At 68.1% G+C, this 15,588-nt stretch overlaps 9 protein-coding genes across 9 annotated transcripts; 4 read left to right on the top strand and 5 right to left on the bottom strand.

Moving 5' to 3' along the window:
- Positions 1 to 139: 139 nt before the first annotated feature.
- On the bottom strand, positions 140 to 1,632 carry MICPUCDRAFT_42129 (uncharacterized protein; the record flags this gene model as incomplete). The annotated part of the gene is made up of 2 exons (XM_003062285.1): positions 140 to 541; positions 919 to 1,632. The coding sequence occupies 2 exons, from the start codon at positions 1,630 to 1,632 to the stop codon at positions 140 to 142; spliced, it is 1,116 nt and encodes a 371-aa protein (XP_003062331.1).
- A 179-nt stretch (positions 1,633 to 1,811) lies between these two features.
- On the top strand, positions 1,812 to 4,022 carry MICPUCDRAFT_52061 (uncharacterized protein). Its single transcript, XM_003062511.1, has 2 exons — positions 1,812 to 3,538; positions 3,703 to 4,022. The coding sequence occupies exons 1-2, from the start codon at positions 2,446 to 2,448 to the stop codon at positions 3,936 to 3,938; spliced, it is 1,329 nt and encodes a 442-aa protein (XP_003062557.1). The 5' UTR covers positions 1,812 to 2,445; the 3' UTR covers positions 3,939 to 4,022.
- A 289-nt stretch (positions 4,023 to 4,311) lies between these two features.
- Positions 4,312 to 5,184, bottom strand: MICPUCDRAFT_7164 (uncharacterized protein; the record flags this gene model as incomplete). The annotated part of the gene is made up of 2 exons (XM_003062284.1): positions 4,312 to 4,641; positions 4,819 to 5,184. Coding segments are annotated over 2 exons (696 nt in total), but the record flags the coding sequence as incomplete, so codon positions are not given.
- A 1,969-nt stretch (positions 5,185 to 7,153) lies between these two features.
- PSAG (photosystem I subunit V) lies at positions 7,154 to 7,750 on the top strand (the record flags this gene model as incomplete). Its single annotated transcript, XM_003062510.1, has 1 exon — positions 7,154 to 7,750. One exon carries the CDS (start codon positions 7,154 to 7,156, stop codon positions 7,571 to 7,573), a length of 420 nt encoding a protein of 139 aa, XP_003062556.1. The 3' UTR covers positions 7,574 to 7,750.
- Positions 7,751 to 7,760: 10 nt separating this feature from the next.
- Positions 7,761 to 9,122, bottom strand: MICPUCDRAFT_52058 (uncharacterized protein; the record flags this gene model as incomplete). The annotated part of the gene is made up of 1 exon (XM_003062283.1): positions 7,761 to 9,122. One exon carries the CDS (start codon positions 9,120 to 9,122, stop codon positions 7,761 to 7,763), a length of 1,362 nt encoding a protein of 453 aa, XP_003062329.1.
- Positions 9,123 to 9,239: 117 nt separating this feature from the next.
- MICPUCDRAFT_49715 (uncharacterized protein) lies at positions 9,240 to 10,973 on the top strand. Its single transcript, XM_003062509.1, has 2 exons — positions 9,240 to 9,679; positions 9,849 to 10,973. The coding sequence occupies exons 1-2, from the start codon at positions 9,318 to 9,320 to the stop codon at positions 10,813 to 10,815; spliced, it is 1,329 nt and encodes a 442-aa protein (XP_003062555.1). The 5' UTR covers positions 9,240 to 9,317; the 3' UTR covers positions 10,816 to 10,973.
- Positions 10,974 to 11,006: 33 nt separating this feature from the next.
- On the bottom strand, positions 11,007 to 12,002 carry MICPUCDRAFT_52056 (uncharacterized protein; the record flags this gene model as incomplete). Its single annotated transcript, XM_003062282.1, has 1 exon — positions 11,007 to 12,002. The coding sequence occupies one exon, from the start codon at positions 12,000 to 12,002 to the stop codon at positions 11,007 to 11,009; it is 996 nt and encodes a 331-aa protein (XP_003062328.1).
- Positions 12,003 to 12,524: 522 nt separating this feature from the next.
- MICPUCDRAFT_42125 (uncharacterized protein) lies at positions 12,525 to 13,538 on the top strand (the record flags this gene model as incomplete). The annotated part of the gene is made up of 1 exon (XM_003062508.1): positions 12,525 to 13,538. The coding sequence occupies one exon, from the start codon at positions 12,525 to 12,527 to the stop codon at positions 13,536 to 13,538; it is 1,014 nt and encodes a 337-aa protein (XP_003062554.1).
- A 106-nt stretch (positions 13,539 to 13,644) lies between these two features.
- On the bottom strand, positions 13,645 to 14,376 carry MICPUCDRAFT_52054 (uncharacterized protein; the record flags this gene model as incomplete). Its single annotated transcript, XM_003062281.1, has 1 exon — positions 13,645 to 14,376. One exon carries the CDS (start codon positions 14,374 to 14,376, stop codon positions 13,645 to 13,647), a length of 732 nt encoding a protein of 243 aa, XP_003062327.1.
- Between the last annotated feature and the right edge of the window lie 1,212 nt (positions 14,377 to 15,588).

Below are 15,588 nucleotides of genomic sequence, written 5' to 3'. Positions count from 1 at the left end.
CAGCCGCATCGCGCGTCGGCGGTTCTTCTATACAAGCGAACGTCGGGGTGGAGTTCAAAGGCGTCAGTAGGAGTTGAAAGGCGTCGAGGGCGGGCGTTGAAAGCGTGGAGTGGGCGGAGAGATGCGCCGGGAAAAGTCCTTAAGGATCGGCGTTCACCACGCGATCGCGGTCGTATGGGGACCAGTGTATAGAACGCACCTCTTCCCCGCCGAAGACGAGCAGTCGCTCGTCGCCTCTCGCGCCGCCCGGGACGTCGTTGACGACGATGAACGTCGACGTCTCGCGCTCGATCGATCGGATGTTCTCGCCCTTGGAGCCCTGCAGCCTGGGCGCCTTGCCGGATGGGATGGGCATGATGGAGACGTCGTCGCGGCCGTCCGGGTCGATTTGCAGGCGGGGGTCGTTCTTCTGTTTTAAGAGCCAGTTGAGGTAGTCCCAGCAGCGTTTTCGCTCGCCGGAGGTTCCCGCCATGACCGCGAGGGGGCCGATGTACTCGAGCATCGCCCCGGAGGCGGCGGCGAGTTTCTTGCGCGTGGATCCCTGGAGGGAGAGAGAGAGAGACGGGGAAAGAAGAGAGAAGAGAGAAGAGTCAGCGAGCGAACGCTTCGAGAAGAGAAATAAATAAAACACGAGACGGGAGTCGAGCGTCGAGCGGAATTGTACGGATAGACAAGGGAGCTTCCACGCCCCGCGACGGCATACTAGCCCGCGAGGGTGAGCCAGAAAACATCCGCAGACCAGATCTCAATGTTCGCCACACGAGAGCTTGAGTGATCGAACGCCGCGGCATTTGTTAAGCGCGGCGGATCTACTCGGTGGGCGCTTCGAAAAAAAAAAAGCGACCGAGCGGAGCGGAGCGAGCGACCGCGGAGGGAGGGAAACGCGACCGACAAACTCCGGACCGGAGCGGCGCGCACCTGAGCGCCGAGCGCGTACGAGATCTCGTCCCTCTCGAACGGAAACACGTCGTACCGAAACCCATCGTTCTCGTCGTCCCCGGGCTGCGACAGCTTCTCCCGCAGCGTCTTCGTCGCCGCGTCGACGAAGGTCCCCGGCACCTTGTGCTCGACGGCGCTCATCACCTTCAACTCCGCGCCCCTGCGCGCCCTCCTCGTCCCCAACACCATCAGCGCGTCCTCCCCGAGCTCCCCCTTCGCGTCTCGCGCGCGCCCGAAGAACATCAGCGTGCCCCACTCCTCTTCCATCATCCTCAACACGGATCCGTTTTTCCCCGTGATGTAAGCCTTGCATCCGTCGTCTGGCACCTCGACGATGGAGAGGTCGTCGCGCGGCTTTCCGTCGCTCGGGAAGTCCACCTCGATCTTCCCGCGGCGCTGCTGCAGCACGAACCCGACGTACTCTCTCGCGCGTCGGCGCTTCGCCTCGCTCTTATCTTTGATGTACAGCGCGTGCGAGGGCGAGGGCGCGGAGTTTGCGCCGGCGTCGCCGCCGTTCGCGTTATTCGCCGCCGCCGCGTCCATCGCCGACGAGTCCAGCTCGAGCTTGACGCCCGCCGCGCGCGCCACCTTCTTCTTCGTGTTGCCGCCCTTGCCGAGGATGAACGCCGCGTCCTCGGGGTCGATCGAGAGAATCTCCACGGTGGGGTCCGCCGCGGCTTCCTCCGCGGTCATCGCGCCGCCGCGTCGTTGATGTTGGGGCGCTTGTCGGCGCTTGTCGGCGTCGTTGTCGTCGACCTGATGATGCGATGATGCGATGAGTCGTCGATCGGCGACGCGCGCGCGTCAGTCGTCGTTCGCGTCGACGAGGTCGTCGGTCGGAAGAGGAGGCCACACGCGGAGAAGAGGGGGAACGGGCGGGGCGCGAGGCCCGAGGAAGGAGTCGATCGATCGCGTCGCCATCGCCGCGCGAACGGAGAATAAATACCCTCGCTCGACGCGACGCGACGCGACGAGTCGAATCGTATCGCGGCGACGACGCGCCGCCGAAAGCGCGGCGCGCGCGACGCGCTCGATTCGAACCGCGCGACGAGACCGCGAGAGGTCGATCGCGAGGTCGTTCTTCGCGAAAACCGAAGACGCTCACGAGCGCTCGAGGACGCCCACCTCGCGCGTGACCGGCGAGCGCTCGCGCGCGGGGCTGCGCCTTCTCGGCGGCGACGGCGACGCGGGGCGACGATCGTCCGAATCGCGCGACGGCGACCGCGCCGCGCGCTCCGTCGCCGCCGCGATCGTCGCGACCTTCTCGTGCTCGTCCAGCGCGTCCTCCTCCATCCCGGCGTCGTCCACCTGCTCGTTGAGGTCGATCATCTCGTCGTCGCTCATGACGGCCGTCGTGCGCGCGCGTCTCCGGCGCGGCGTGCAGTAGTGCGGCATTCACCGCGAGCGGCGGCGAAACGCGCGACAACCAGTGCTGACACGCGTATTTCACCCATCCCTCGGTTTCAACATTTGATCGCGACCCCTTTCAACTGACCGGTGAATGGAATGGCCCTCAAGCGTGAGTGCACTGGCGGTAAGCCTGCGCGTGCACGTCGTCGACACGTGTCGTGTCGACGCGACTCGGCCTCGCGTCGCGTCAGTCCTCCTCGACGCGCCGCGACGCGCGCGGACGCGCGGGCGAGGCGGCCGCCGCCCCGTGCCTCCGCCGAGAGCCGACCGCGTCCGTCCGAGGTCGCCATGGTCGTCCTCGGAGGCATGCGTCTGCGGCTCCTCGACAGCGACGACGACGACGACGACGACGTCGCCGCCCCGTCCACGCCCGAAAACCCGCGGAAACCCTCGGACGCGCTCCCCGCGGAGGCGTTCCTCGCCACGAAGCGCGCGTGGCTCGACATGTACAACAACCGCGTGACCGTCCCCGCGAACTGCCGCGATCCGAAGACGTCGCGTCGCTTGGCGCTCATCCAGCGCCTCCTCCCGGACGAACTCGTCGTCGAGATCTTCGCGCGCGCGGACCCGCGGTCTGTCTCGCGCGCCGCGTGCGCGTGCCGACCGTGGCGCGTCCTCGCGCGCAGCGAGATCGTGTGGCGCGCGGCTTGCCACCGCGCGTGGGCGCCGCGCGAATCGCGCGACGTCACGGCGAGGATCGCGCGCGAGCGCCATCGCGGGTCGTTCCGCCGAATGTTCTTCGACCGCGCGCGCGTGCGCACGGAGGGACTGTACGTCTCCCGGAACACGTACGTCAAGCCCGGGTTCACGGACTTGGAGCACGGCGTGAAGGGCGCGCCCGTGCACCTCGTGACGTACTACCGGTATATCCGCTTCTTCGGGAACGGCGAGTTCATCGCGAAGACGAGCCCAACGAAGGTGGGCGTCGCGCACAAGCAGATGCGGGAGAAGAAAACGGCGCTCGGAGACGACACCGTCGTGCACGGGTTCTACTCGCTCCCGTGTGACGGCGACGAGTCGCGGCTGCACCTCGCGAGCGCGCCGAGGATACGCGCGGACTCGACGTTCACGACGACGCACTACTGGCTCAGGCTTCGAGGGACGCACCCGGGGGCGAGCAACCGGCTGGATTTCGTCAAGCTCGCGTCGGGCGCGTTCCTTCTCATCACGCCGGTCCCCGTACGACCCCGTCGGCGCGGTGAACGCCGTCTCTTAAGGACTTTTGGCGGCGATTCTCTCCGCCCATCACCCCTCAGTTTCGATCCCGACACACCTCGACGCCTTTCAACTCCGCTTCTGACGCACCCCTGAACTCCACCCCGACGTTCGCTCGCGTGGACCCTCGACCCTCAGTGGACGACGACGAGGACGCGCCCGCGCCGACGGAGGAGGCGTGGCGAGAGGTGGACGATCCGTCGCTGGCGTACCGACGCAGCTGCGGGTACGACGCGCGCGCGTACGACGGCACCGCCGCGGTCAGGGAGCTGAGCCGCGGGCTGAACACGCTTGTGTTCGTCCCGTGGGAGGACGCGGTCGATCACGTGCTGAACCTCGGGACGAGAGAGATGGACTTTTACGTCACCGGGTGACGACGACGACGGGAGCGTTTCGTACGAAAAGGTAGTCTCGTCGTTGTGACAACACTGTGCACTACTAGAGAAGAAGATTCTTTGAATCTCCATCCTCTCCTTTTCATCGCGCCGTCGTCGCCGCGTCCGCCGTCGCGCCGTTCGCCGCGTTCGCCGCGTTTGCCGCCGCTCGCCGCGCCTCTTTCTTCGCCGCGCGCTCCGCTCGCTTCGCCGCGACGCGCCCGCCGACGGCTTCCATCGGCCCCGGCGAATACGCCTGGATGTTCTTCTCCTTCTTCGGCGGCTCCTGCTGCCACCGCGCGTTCACGCGCTCGCCGTGCGTCTTCTCGAAGCGCGTCACGAGCTCCGGCGAGAGCTGGTTCGAGCGCATGTCGACCTCGGTCAGCGTCGCGTTGGCGCGCAGCAGAGACTCGACGTGTCGTCCGCCCTCGTCGGAGATTTCGTTCCTCTGCACGTCCAACCCTCGCAGCGTCGAATTCTCCGAGAGCGCCTCCATGAGCTCCCACGCGCCCTCGTCGTAGATCTTGTTGTACCCGACGTTCAGCCGTCTCAGCGCGACGTTCTCCATGAGCATCTCCGCGACGTCCCCGGCGCATCGCGGCGTGAGGTCGTTCCCGCGCGCGTTGAGCACGCGCAACGAATCGTTCTTCTCGAGCGCCTTCATGAGCGCGCTCACGCCCGAGCGTTCGCCGTCCGCGGCGCCCTGGTTGACCGCGACGTCGAGGCTGTACAACCCGCCGCGGCGGTCGTCGTCGTCGTCGTCGTCGTCGTCGTCGTCGTCGTCGTCCGCGGTGGGAGAATACGAAACGTCACCCGTCACACGCGCCGGTTCGTATTCCAGCAGCGGCGCGAGCGCGGCGAACCCCTCCGGTCCCAACACGTTGCACGCCAAGTCGAGATGCCGCAGCGCGTCCATCCACCCCGTCGTCAGCGCCTCCACGAGCGCCTTCGCGCCGACCGCGCCGACGCTGTTGAACCCGAGCTGCAGCACTTTCAGCGCGCACGGCGCGCGCGTCGTCTTGAGCCCGTCCGCGAGCGCGACCGCGCCGGCGTCGCCGAAGCCCGAGTGCGCGAGGTCCAGCCGCGTCAAAGTCGTCGAGCACCTCGCGACCGCGCGTCCAAACGCGCGGCAGCCGAGGACGCCCACCTGGTTGTCGCGCACGTTGACGCGCGCGATCGGGACGCCCGGGCCGAGCGCGTCGCCGAGCGCCGCCGCGCCCGCGTCGCCGATGTGGTTCGAGCCGAGGTCGAGCCATCTGAGCTCGCACAGCGGCGCGTCCGGGTCCTTCTCCCGGGCGTCGTCGTCGCGCTTCCGGTTTTTATTCGTACCCGCGGCGGCGCGCGAGCGATGGTCCCAGTTCACGCTGGCGCGTCGCGCGTACTGCCGCCGCTCCGCGTCCCTCTCGCGCTCGTATCGCGCGACCGCCTCGCCGGCTCTCCGAATCGCGCCCGCGAGCGACATCGCGCCCTCGTCGTGGATGTTCGCCTTGCGCATCGCGAACCGCCGCAACGGCCATCCTCTCCCCGTCTCCTCCATCGCCGCCGCCGCCGCTCGCGCCGCGTCGTCCGAGAGCTTAAGCGACCACGACATGTCGACGCCGCGCACGCGCGCGCCTCGGTCGCACGCCGCCGCCGCCGCCGCGACGCGGAACACGTCCCTCGCGCTCCGCGCGCAGCCGCTGTGAATCTTCAGCCGTCGAACCCACAGCTGCCTCCGAAACTGCGGCGTTGAAAGGTGTCAGTTGAAGTTGAAAGGCGTCGAGGGCGGGGATCGAAAGCGAGGTGTGATGGGCGGAGAGATGCGCCGGGAAAAGTCCTCAAGGAACGGCGTTCACCGCGCCGACGCGGTCGTATGGGGACCAGTGTGGAAATAGAACGCGCCTGCAGCGTCGCCGCGAGGCGCGCCTCCGCGGACCCGGGCGGCTCGCCGCGCGCGTCGATCTTCGCCCCGACGTCGCATTCGAACCTTCGAAGAGACGGGCACGCGTCGAACACGAGCTCGACGTCGCGAACGCTGAATTTGCCCGCGACGTCGCCAAGCCCGTGGCATCGCAACGCGCGCAGGCACGGGCTCTCGCGCGCGACTTCGAGGAGGTCGCCGCGGCGGACGCCGCGGCTGCCGGAGACGTCTAATCGTCGCAGCGCGCCGCACGCGACGCGACGCAACGACGCGAGCGCGCTCGACGTCGCGATCCCGGAGAGGTCGACGTCGCGCCACGCCGCGTCCGCGAGGTGTCCCTTATCGGACGCGCCGGAGCCGCGCCCTAACGGGCCGCGCGGGGAGTCGTCGTCGCGGTCGCGGCTGTCGCGCGAGCCGCCGCCGCGGCTTCCCGGGCACGTCATCGCGTCGCGCTCCGTCTTCCTGCACGCCGCGACGCGCGCGCGTTCGACCGGGGAGAGACGCTCTAAGATGCGACTCGCCGTCGCCGCGTCCAGGTCGCCGATGAAGCGCCCTTCTTCGCGCTCCGAGGCGGCGACGGACGGCGGCGACGCGACGGACGCGATCGCCGCCGCCGCGCGCCGCGCGATGTTCCGCTCGCGCCTCGCGCGGCACAGACGCGCCCACGGTCGTCCGCCGCCCTGCGCCGCGCTCGGGGGCTTCCCGTCGCTGTCCGGCTCCCTGAGCTCCGCGTCGGACCAGTCCGAATCCGACGCCGTGGACGGCGCGTCGTCCTCCTCCTGTGACGACGGATCGTCGTGCTCGTATCCGCCCGCGCCCAGGCTCAGCCTCGACGGACGCTCGCGCCATCCCGCGTCGTCGTTGTCTAAGCGAATCGACGCGAAGTGCGACGACAGGAACGACGCCGTCGGCGGCGAGTTCGTCACCGTCCACTCCGTCGCCGTCATCGTTCCTCCCCGCCGCCGTCGCGCGTCCGCGTCGTCTCTCCCGCGGACGTCCCCTCGCGCGCGCGCTATCAACAATAACGCGCCGATATTTTCTTCGCGCGCCTTCGTTGCGTCGCCAAGTGGCTGAGTCGATCCAGTCACTCGTCGATTCGAGGGTTTATTAACTCGTCGTTTTCCTCGACTCGCGTCGCGCTGTGATTGGTTTACACGCGATACGATGCGGGGGGGTCCGGCTATCGCGGGGGGTCCGCCGCGGAACGTTCAAGACGCGCGCGACGCCGCGCGACGACGTCATTCCTGCACGCAGCGGCATCTTTCGATCCGCACGCCCCCCAACCCAAAACACACGCCGCACCACACCTCGAACGATGGCCTGCCTCCGCGCCCCCGCGCTCCCCGCGCGCGCATCGCCCGCGACGTTCGCGTCCAAGACTCGCAAGTCCCTCGCGGTGCGATCCACCGGCGGCGCTCGCAAGGTGTCGACGAACGCGTTCAGCGACGTGAACGTCGTCATCTCCGGCTGCAACGCGCTCGCGCTCGCGCTCGGAAGGTTCGTCTGGCTCCCGAGCATCCGCGAGAAGACGGCGATGCAAGGGCCGGGGGTGCAAAACGGCGAGTCGCACTTCGCCGCGGGCGACGCGCGCGCGGAGGAGGCTGCCTCCGTGTTCGCGACGAACGATCCCGCCGGGTTCACGATCGTGGATCTCCTCATGTGGGGGTCCATCGGTCACGTGGTCGGGTACTCCGCGCTCGCGTCCCAGTCCTTCGTCGACGTCTTCGGGAAGTGAGCGACGACGACGCGACGGATGGCGGACGCGTTCGTTGTTCGTGGAAAGATTCAAGTTCACGTCGAGAGATGACTAGAGTGACGATTAGGTCCGGAGGAGAGACGAGGAGAGAGAGAGAGAGAGAAGCCGACGAACTACTTGAGCAATTCGATGTCACCACCACTAACGTGTACTACTCGCGCGTCCATCACCTGTCCATCTCGTCCCCGTACGCGGTCCTTCGCACGCCGCGGCGAGGGACGCCCGCGGGGTCACGACGCGAGCGCGTCTCGTCGAGCGCGTCTCGAGCGCTACCGCTCCTCGCGAACGCGCCCTCTCCCCTTTCGCCGTCCACGGCGCGTCGACTCGCCGCGATTCGCGCGCGATGCTCCAAACGCGTCTGAAGCTTCCTCCGCTCGATGTCCTCTCTCGCGCGGCTCGCGCTGTTCCCGACGCCCCTGTACTTGGCGCGCTTCTCCGCCGCTCGACGCGCCGCGTCCTCTGACGCCGCGTCGCTCTCGAGCCCCCACGCGTCGACGCCGCGGGACCCGCCGAAGACGCCCCCGAGCGCGCGAAACGGCGCTGCTGAGGTGGAAGATGAACCGTCGCGGTCGTCGCCGCCGCGGAAACGCGCGGGCGGTACAGCGCGCTCCGGGACGCGCCTCGCGGACGCGGACGCGCCGGAGAATGACAGCTGTGCGTCGTCTTCGTGGTCGTCGTTCGCCGCGGACGTCTTCGCCGCCGCCGCCGCCGCCGCCTCCCGCGTCCTCCTCCCTCCTCCCGCGCGCGATCCCGCCCCCCCCCCCATCGCGAACGGCCACGTCATCAAGCCACCCCCGTTGTGCGCGCCGCCGTTCACGTACGGATCCAGCGGCGCGAGCTCCTTCACGATGGCGCGCACCTCGCCGCCGAGGTTCGAGTCCTCCTCGCCGACGACGCACAGCTGTCGCACGATCTCGCGGGTTTGGATCTTGACCACCGCGAACGCGGCGTACGCGCCAACGGCGGCCGCGCCGCCGACGCGCGACGCCGCGACGAACACGCTCGTTGGGCTTTTCCTCTTCGCGAGAGACGGCTCGACGAATCGTTGCCAGCACGACGCGAACGCGCTGTAGCTGAGGTACCCCGCGACGATGGCTCGAAGCTGCGTCGCGGACTGCCACGTCCGCACGATGGCGCGCTCCTCCTCCGTGAGCGCGTAGTTCCTCTCGCGCATGACGCGCAGGAGTCTGCCGATGACCTCGCCCGAGTTCGCGCGGTCGGGCGGGGACGTGGACCACTCCGGCGGTCGCTCGGAGGAGGACGACGACGACGACGACGTCGACGTCGAAGTCGTCCAAGTCGAAGTCCTCGTCGTCGTCGTCGTCGTCGTCGTCCTCGGCGCGTCCTCCGACGTCATCGCCTCGCCCGCGGGCGCCGCGTAGTCCATCTCGCGCGGGAGGAGGAGGAGGAGGAGGACGGCGGAGACGGCGGCGCGCGATGCGACGCCGCGGCCGTCGCGCGGGCGATGGTCGCGCTCTGGCGGGGACGCCCGCCCGTCGCGGCGCGTTGTGGCCCTCGTCCGCGTCATTTCGCGCGGCGGTGTTAAAATCGTCCACGCGTGTGAAGAGTCGTTCGGTTTTTTTAAGGTCGTCTGACGGAGAAGGGGTCATAGATCTGAGCTCGCGCGCTCACATCATCGCGCGCGAGCCGACGCGCACGTCCTCGCGTCCGCGGATCCATCGCGCGCGACCTCGTGACGTGATCCCCGCGCGGTGATCGCGAGATGGGCGCGAACCAGAGCGGCCTCGGCGGTCCGGGCGGCCCCGGGGATGGGAAGAAGGAGAAGAAAGAGAAGAAGAAGTGGGTGCCCCCCGCGCCTCCGATGCGCGTCGGGAAGAAGCTCAAGAAGAAAGGGATCGACGGCGCGAACCGTCTCCCGAACGTCTTCCCCGCGTCGAAGTGCTTGCTGAGGAAGCTCAAGCTCGAGCGCGTGAAGGATTGGCTTCTCATGGAGGAAGAGTTCGTCGCCAACCAGGAGCGCGTGAAGCCGCACGAGGAGCGCGCGGAGGAGGAGCGATCGAAAGTGGAAGAGCTCCGCGGGTCGCCGATGAACGTCGGGACTCTCGAGGAGATCATCGACGACAAGTGCGTTCGCTCTCTCTCCTCGCTCTCTCTCGCCCCCGACGCGACGATCGCGCGCGCGCCCCGTCGCGTCCCTCGCTCTCCCGTTCGAAAAAAAGAATGAAAGCGAACCAGATCTGGCCCGGCGCCGTCTGACCCCCCCTCCCTCCCCCTCCCCTCGTCGCGTCGACAGCCACGCGATCGTGTCCTCCTCCGTGGGCCCCGAGTACTACGTCAACATCATGTCGTTCGTGGACAAGTCCCAGCTCGAACCCGGGTGCGCGGTGCTGCTCCACAACAAGTCGTTGTCCGTCGTCGGCACGCTCGCGGACGACGTGGACCCGATGGTGTCGGTGATGAAGGTGGACAAGGCTCCGTTGGAGTCGTACGCGGACGTCGGCGGGTTGGAGGATCAGATCCAGGAGATCAAGGAGGCGGTGGAGCTGCCGCTGACGCACCCGGAGCTGTACGAAGACATCGGGATCAAGCCGCCGAAGGGGGTCATCTTATACGGCGAGCCCGGCACGGGAAAGACGCTCCTCGCAAAGGCGGTTGCGAACAGCACGTCGGCGAGCTTCCTCCGCGTCGTCGGGTCTGAGCTCATCCAGAAATACCTCGGCGACGGTCCGAAGCTCGTGCGCGAGCTCTTCAGGGTCGCGGAGGACATGAGCCCCTCGATCGTGTTCATCGACGAGATCGACGCGATCGGGACGAAGCGGTACGACAGCAACAGCGGCGGGGAGAAGGAGATTCAGCGCACGATGATCGAGCTCCTGACGCAGATGGACGGGTTCGAGGCGAGAGGCGAGGTGAAGGTCATCATGGCGACGAACAGGATCGAGACGCTGGACCCGGCGTTGCTTCGACCCGGACGCATCGACCGAAAGATCGAGTTCCCGCTGCCGGATATCAAGACGAAGCGGCACATCTTCGGCATTCACACCGGAAGGATGAACCTCGCGGAGGACGTCAAGCTCGAGGAGTTTGTGATGGCGAAGGACGAGCTCTCGGGCGCGGATATCAAAGCGTTGTGCACCGAGGCGGGGTTGCTCGCGCTGAGAGAGCGGCGGATGCAGGTGACGCACTCGGACTTCAGCAAGGCGAAGGAGAAGGTGCTGTACAAGAAGAAGGAGGGCGTCCCGGAGGGGATGTTCATGTGACGGACGCGGCGCGGCGGGGGCGTCGGGAGGGGCGGGCGCCGTCTTTCGTTGATGAGACTCGTCCGAGCGGGAGCGTCAATTTTTTCCTCCTCGTAGAATATTGTTGAAACGACGCGGCGAACGCGCGATCGATGCTTCGCGTTCGTTGTACACGTACCGCACGCGCGCTCCCTAAAAAATCAATCAATCAATCAATTCAACTCGAACAGCTCGTTGAACGACGCGTCGCACGACAGCTCCTCTATCCCGACGTAATCTAGTATCCCCTCCACCGCTTCCTCTTTGACGGCTCTCACCGCCGCCGTCGCGAGCGCGCCCGCGGTGACCGGCCGATCCACGAACGGCAGCCCGATCGCGTTCCCGATCACGAACGCCGCGACCGCGGGAAAGGACGCGGGCTTGTCGAAGGCGTACACGAGCGACGGCCGCAGGATCGTCGCGCGCAGCGCCCCCGCTGCGGTCATGGCGCCGAGCTTCTCCTCAACCGCGCGCTTCGCGACGAGGTACTCCTCTAGCCACTCCACGGGCGCGCGGAAGTCCCACTTCGCCTCCGCGGCGGACACGAACACGAACGGCGGCGACCTCTTTGACGTTGTATAAATGCGGGTGCCGTCGGACGCCGAAGTAAAGTCTACGGGCTTCACGAGCTCCGCGACGGCGTCGGCGGCGTGAAACGCGGATTTGCGCGTGACGTCGTCGTACGTCGACCCCGCCGACGGCACGGAGCCGCTCCCCGACGCGTACGCGTTCAGGTCCGACGCGAGGAGCATCCCGACCGCGTGCACGCACCCGACGAAGCCGCCCTCCGCGAGGACGTCGCGCACCGTGGACGGGAGCGTGACGTCGCCGACGCGCCAGTCCACGCGTCCGTCGAGCGACGAGGTTGGACCGCGCGCGGACGCGGACGGCGCGCCGCGCCGGGAGATGGAGACGACGGAGTACCCGCCCTCGAGCGCGCGCTCGATGACGTTCCCGCCCACGAACCCGGTTCCGCCGAGGACGAGGAGTTTGTTTCCGTTGTCGGGCGCCGCCTCGGAGGAGGAGGAGGAGGAGGACGCGGCGCGCGCGGGGATCCGAGTCAGATTACGCTGAACGTCCCGGACGACGCGACGACCGTCGAAGCGCCGGGCGACGCCCGCGCGGGGCGATCGCGCGCGCGTCGCCGCCGCGGTCGCGCGCGACGACATCATCGACGAGGAGCGAGCGGTCGCGCGACGCGGGCGTGGACGACGCGACGCGGGTGTGACGCGCGGAGGCGAGAAGCCGCGGCGGCGTTCTTTTAGAAGAGCGTTCGTCGCGTTCCCGCGAGATCCGCCAGCGCCAGGCCGGTCGCGCGTTCAGCAATGCTTCTTTCGAAGCGGCGTCGGCGCGAGTGCTCGCGTCACACCCGTCGCGCGCGATCGCGGTCGCGTCGCCCTCGAAGTCGCGATGGCGTCTCCCTCCAAGGCGGAGCTGCTCCGAAAGGAGCTCGCGTCGCTCAAGAGCGAGCGCGACCAGGTGCGAGCGCGCGTCGTCGCGCGATCGATCGATCGAAATTCTTCATCGATCATCGCTCCCCCGTCGCGCGTTTCCCGTCGCGCCGCGTCGGTCGTCAGATCCGCCGGTCCGATCGCCCCCCGCGTCCCCCTCCCATCGATCCTGACGTCCCTCCCCGCCGCGTCTCCCGCCCGCGCCGCGAACGCCATCAGATCCAAACGCGCATACACAGGATGAGCGGCGGCCGAGGTCCGGCGTCGACGCGCGCGCGCGATGGCCTCGGCGGCGGACGCGGCGGAGGAGGACGAGGATCCGGCGCGGGCGCAACGTCCGATCGCTTCAAGCGCCGACGAACGACGCCGAACGCGAGGGACGGCGACGCCGCGCCCGCGCCACCCGGCGCGTACGCGCCCGCGCCGCCGTTCAACGACGCGGATCCCGCGGTGGACTCGCGCCCGGACGCGACGGACGCGGACGAGCGCGTGAAGACGCGCGGGCGGCGCATGTTCGCGGGCCTCCTCGGCACGCTCCGACGACACCGAGAAGACGAGAAGAAGCTGAGCGCGGTGACCGCGCAGAGGAACGCGATCGTGGAGCGCGTGGAGACGCGCGCGAGGGAGGAGTCCGAGGCGCTCATCAGGCGACAGCGGGGGGGGCACGTGAAGAGGAGGGCGACGGCGGAGGCGGCCAGGGCGAGGCTCGACGTCGAGATGTGCGAGAGAGAGCTCGAGCTGGTGCCGCTGACGGCGGCGGAGCGCGAGGAGAAACTCGAGGGCGGCGCGCTGCGGACGGTCGCGGAGAATAAGCCCAGGGTGTATTACAAGCCAAAGAAGCACACGGAGGCGACGGAGAGAAAGGCGAACGAGGCGGTGGAGGAGGTGCGAGCGTGGAAAGAGAAGCAAGAGAAGTACCTGAGGGAAAAGATCGAGAGGATCAAAGAGGCGCTGGCGCACAAAGAGGCGATGATCGAAGAGTACGCGGCGTACGACGACGACGACGAGGAGGAGGAGGAGGGCGACGCCATGGACGACGCCGTGGACGACGCCGTGGACCGCGGCGGCGACGGCGAGGAGGAGGAGGAGGAAGAGGGCGAGGTTGGGCGGAACGCGAACGACGCGGCGTCCAGACGTCGCGCGCGAGGCGGGAAGGAGGCGGAGACGACGACGCGCGAGGACGACGACGAGGAAATGGGTGAGATCGAGGAGGCCGCGGACCCGGAGGGGCTCGAGGAGGTTCTCGGGAAGTGATGCGCGCGCGTCGTGTGACGAGGTCGAATGCGCTATGCGCTTCTATTCTTACAGGTAATAAAACCGACCGTCGTAAACCTCCCTCTGACGACGACGCGGAGACTCGTCACCCTTTCACGAGGCGCAGGATGTCTCTGTGGTGGTCGCCCAAATCGTCAATCCCCCCGCCCGCGACGCCGTTCCCGCCGCCGCTCGCGCCGCCGCTCGCGCGTTCGCCCATCCCCACCGCGGACAGCGCGACCGGGGCGGTCTCGCCCGCGGCCGGCGCGGACGCGGACGCGGAGGCGCCCGCGGCAGCGGCGTCGCCGTCGCGGTCGGCTTTTTCATCCCGGATCGACGCTCCCGGCTTGGGGCGCCAGTCCAGAACGAACCCTACGTGATTCTCCTTTAAATACAGCAGCACTCTGGACGGGACGTCCGCGTCGTGCAACGCCCAGTGGAACTCCGCGGACTCGAACCACGGCACGGTGACGTCCGCGCAGCCCGCGATCAAAAACGTGGGAGGGAACCTCCCCGGAGGAGTCTCGATGCGTTCCGCCGTCGTCGCATTCGCCGTCGCCGTCGCCGACGACGACGATCGCGCCATCCCCGCCATCGCCGCGGGACCGTCCCCGGCGAGGTCCCCGATCGGCGGTCCCGGGACGACCCTGACCAGAGGCTCTCTCTCTTTCTCGGCGCGCGTCGCGTCTTTGTACGCGCGCTCCGCGGCGTTTGCGGCGGCGGCGGCGGCGGCGGCGGCTCTCTCCCGGTACTTCTTCGCCGCGCTCTCCGTCGCCTTATCCCGCCCCGCGATGATGGTCTCCACGTCCAGGTAGTCGTCGTCGTTCAGAACCGCCATCGCCGCCCACGGCGTCTCCTCCTTCGCCTTCTCCTCCTCCTTCTCTTTCTGTTTCTGTTTCTGTTTCGCGTGGGAGGCGGTCTGAGGGCCGTTCTATACAAGCGAATGTCGGGGTGGAGTTCAAAGGCGTCAGTTGGAGTTGAAAGGCGTCGCAGTCGGGGATTGAAAGCGAGGGCTGGGCGGAGAGACACGACGTGAAAAGTCCTTAAGGAACGGCGTTCACCTCGCCGACGCGGTCGTATGGGGACCAGCGTATAGAACGCGCCTGAGGGTCTTCTACGTCGTACGCGTACTCCCCGCCGACGGCGCCGCGGTTCCCGCGCACGACCCTCACGGGCGAGCACTGCGGAAACTTCTCGCGCCCGCCCATCGCGCGCCCCATCGTCGACAGCAGCGCGACCCCGCGGCTGTCCTCGTACTCGTAGTGCCTCCCCACGTCGTAGACGCCGCAGAGGCCTAAGGGCCATTCCATACGAGCGAACGTCGGGGTGGAGTTGAAAGGCGTCAGATGGAGGAGTTGAAAGGCGCCGAGGGCGGGTATTGAACGCGAGGGGTGGGCGAAGAGAAACGCCAGGAAAAGTCCTTAAGGAACGGCGTTCACCACGCCAACGCGGTCGTATGGGGACCAGTGTATAGAACGCACCTAAAAATTGTTTCGGCATGCGCCTCGCGGCGGGGTCGTCCGCCGACGCGCCGCCGCCGACGTCGTCGCTCACGACCCCGCACCGATGCAGAAGCGCCATGGAACACACGTGCGCGCCCGCGCTGTGCCCGATGAGCGACACGCGCGCGTCGTCGCCGCCGAATCCGCGCGCGTTCTCCAGAGTGAAGCCCACCGCGTCGGAGACTTCGCGCCACATCTGTAACGAACAGTTCACCGGTCAGTTGAAAGGGGGAGCGATGAAATGGTGGCGCCGGGCGGTTGGTGGGAGCATGCGCGCGGATACGGAGGTGATGCCGCGCGCGTGTCGGGAACAGGGTGTAGGGTGCGAGCGACCGTATGACGCCCGGCGCTGCGAGTCTCGAGGCCATGGGGGCGAAGTGCCACTTCTCGCCGACGGCCCAGACCCCGCCGTGGACGAACAGCGCGACGGGGAACGCGCTCGAGTCGCTGTCGCCGCCGCCGCCGCCGCCGCCGCCGCCTCGTCCTCCGACCGCGTCCGCGATCGCGCCCGCGCCGTTCGCGAGCGACGCGCCGTCGGGGAGGTAGAC

Source organism: Micromonas pusilla (genome assembly GCF_000151265.4).
Source record: "Micromonas pusilla CCMP1545 genomic scaffold MICPUCscaffold_12, whole genome shotgun sequence".
NCBI classification, from domain to species: domain Eukaryota; kingdom Viridiplantae; phylum Chlorophyta; class Mamiellophyceae; order Mamiellales; family Mamiellaceae; genus Micromonas; species Micromonas pusilla.
Note: the sequence above shows the minus strand (reverse complement) of the source record. Positions and strands in the feature narration are given on the sequence as shown.

Bases quoted from the DNA above. Each gene is read 5' to 3' on its own strand.
- MICPUCDRAFT_52061 (XM_003062511.1), top strand. From the start codon at position 2,446: ATGGCCCTCAAGCGTGAGTGCACTGGCGGTAAGCCTGCGCGTGCACGT. The intron at 3,539-3,702 runs GTCGGCGCGGTG...CTCGACCCTCAG, and splicing joins GCCGGTCCCCGTACGACCCC to TGGACGACGACGAGGACGCG.
- MICPUCDRAFT_49715 (XM_003062509.1), top strand. From the start codon at position 9,318: ATGGGCGCGAACCAGAGCGGCCTCGGCGGTCCGGGCGGCCCCGGGGAT. The intron at 9,680-9,848 runs GTGCGTTCGCTC...TCGCGTCGACAG, and splicing joins GAGGAGATCATCGACGACAA to CCACGCGATCGTGTCCTCCT.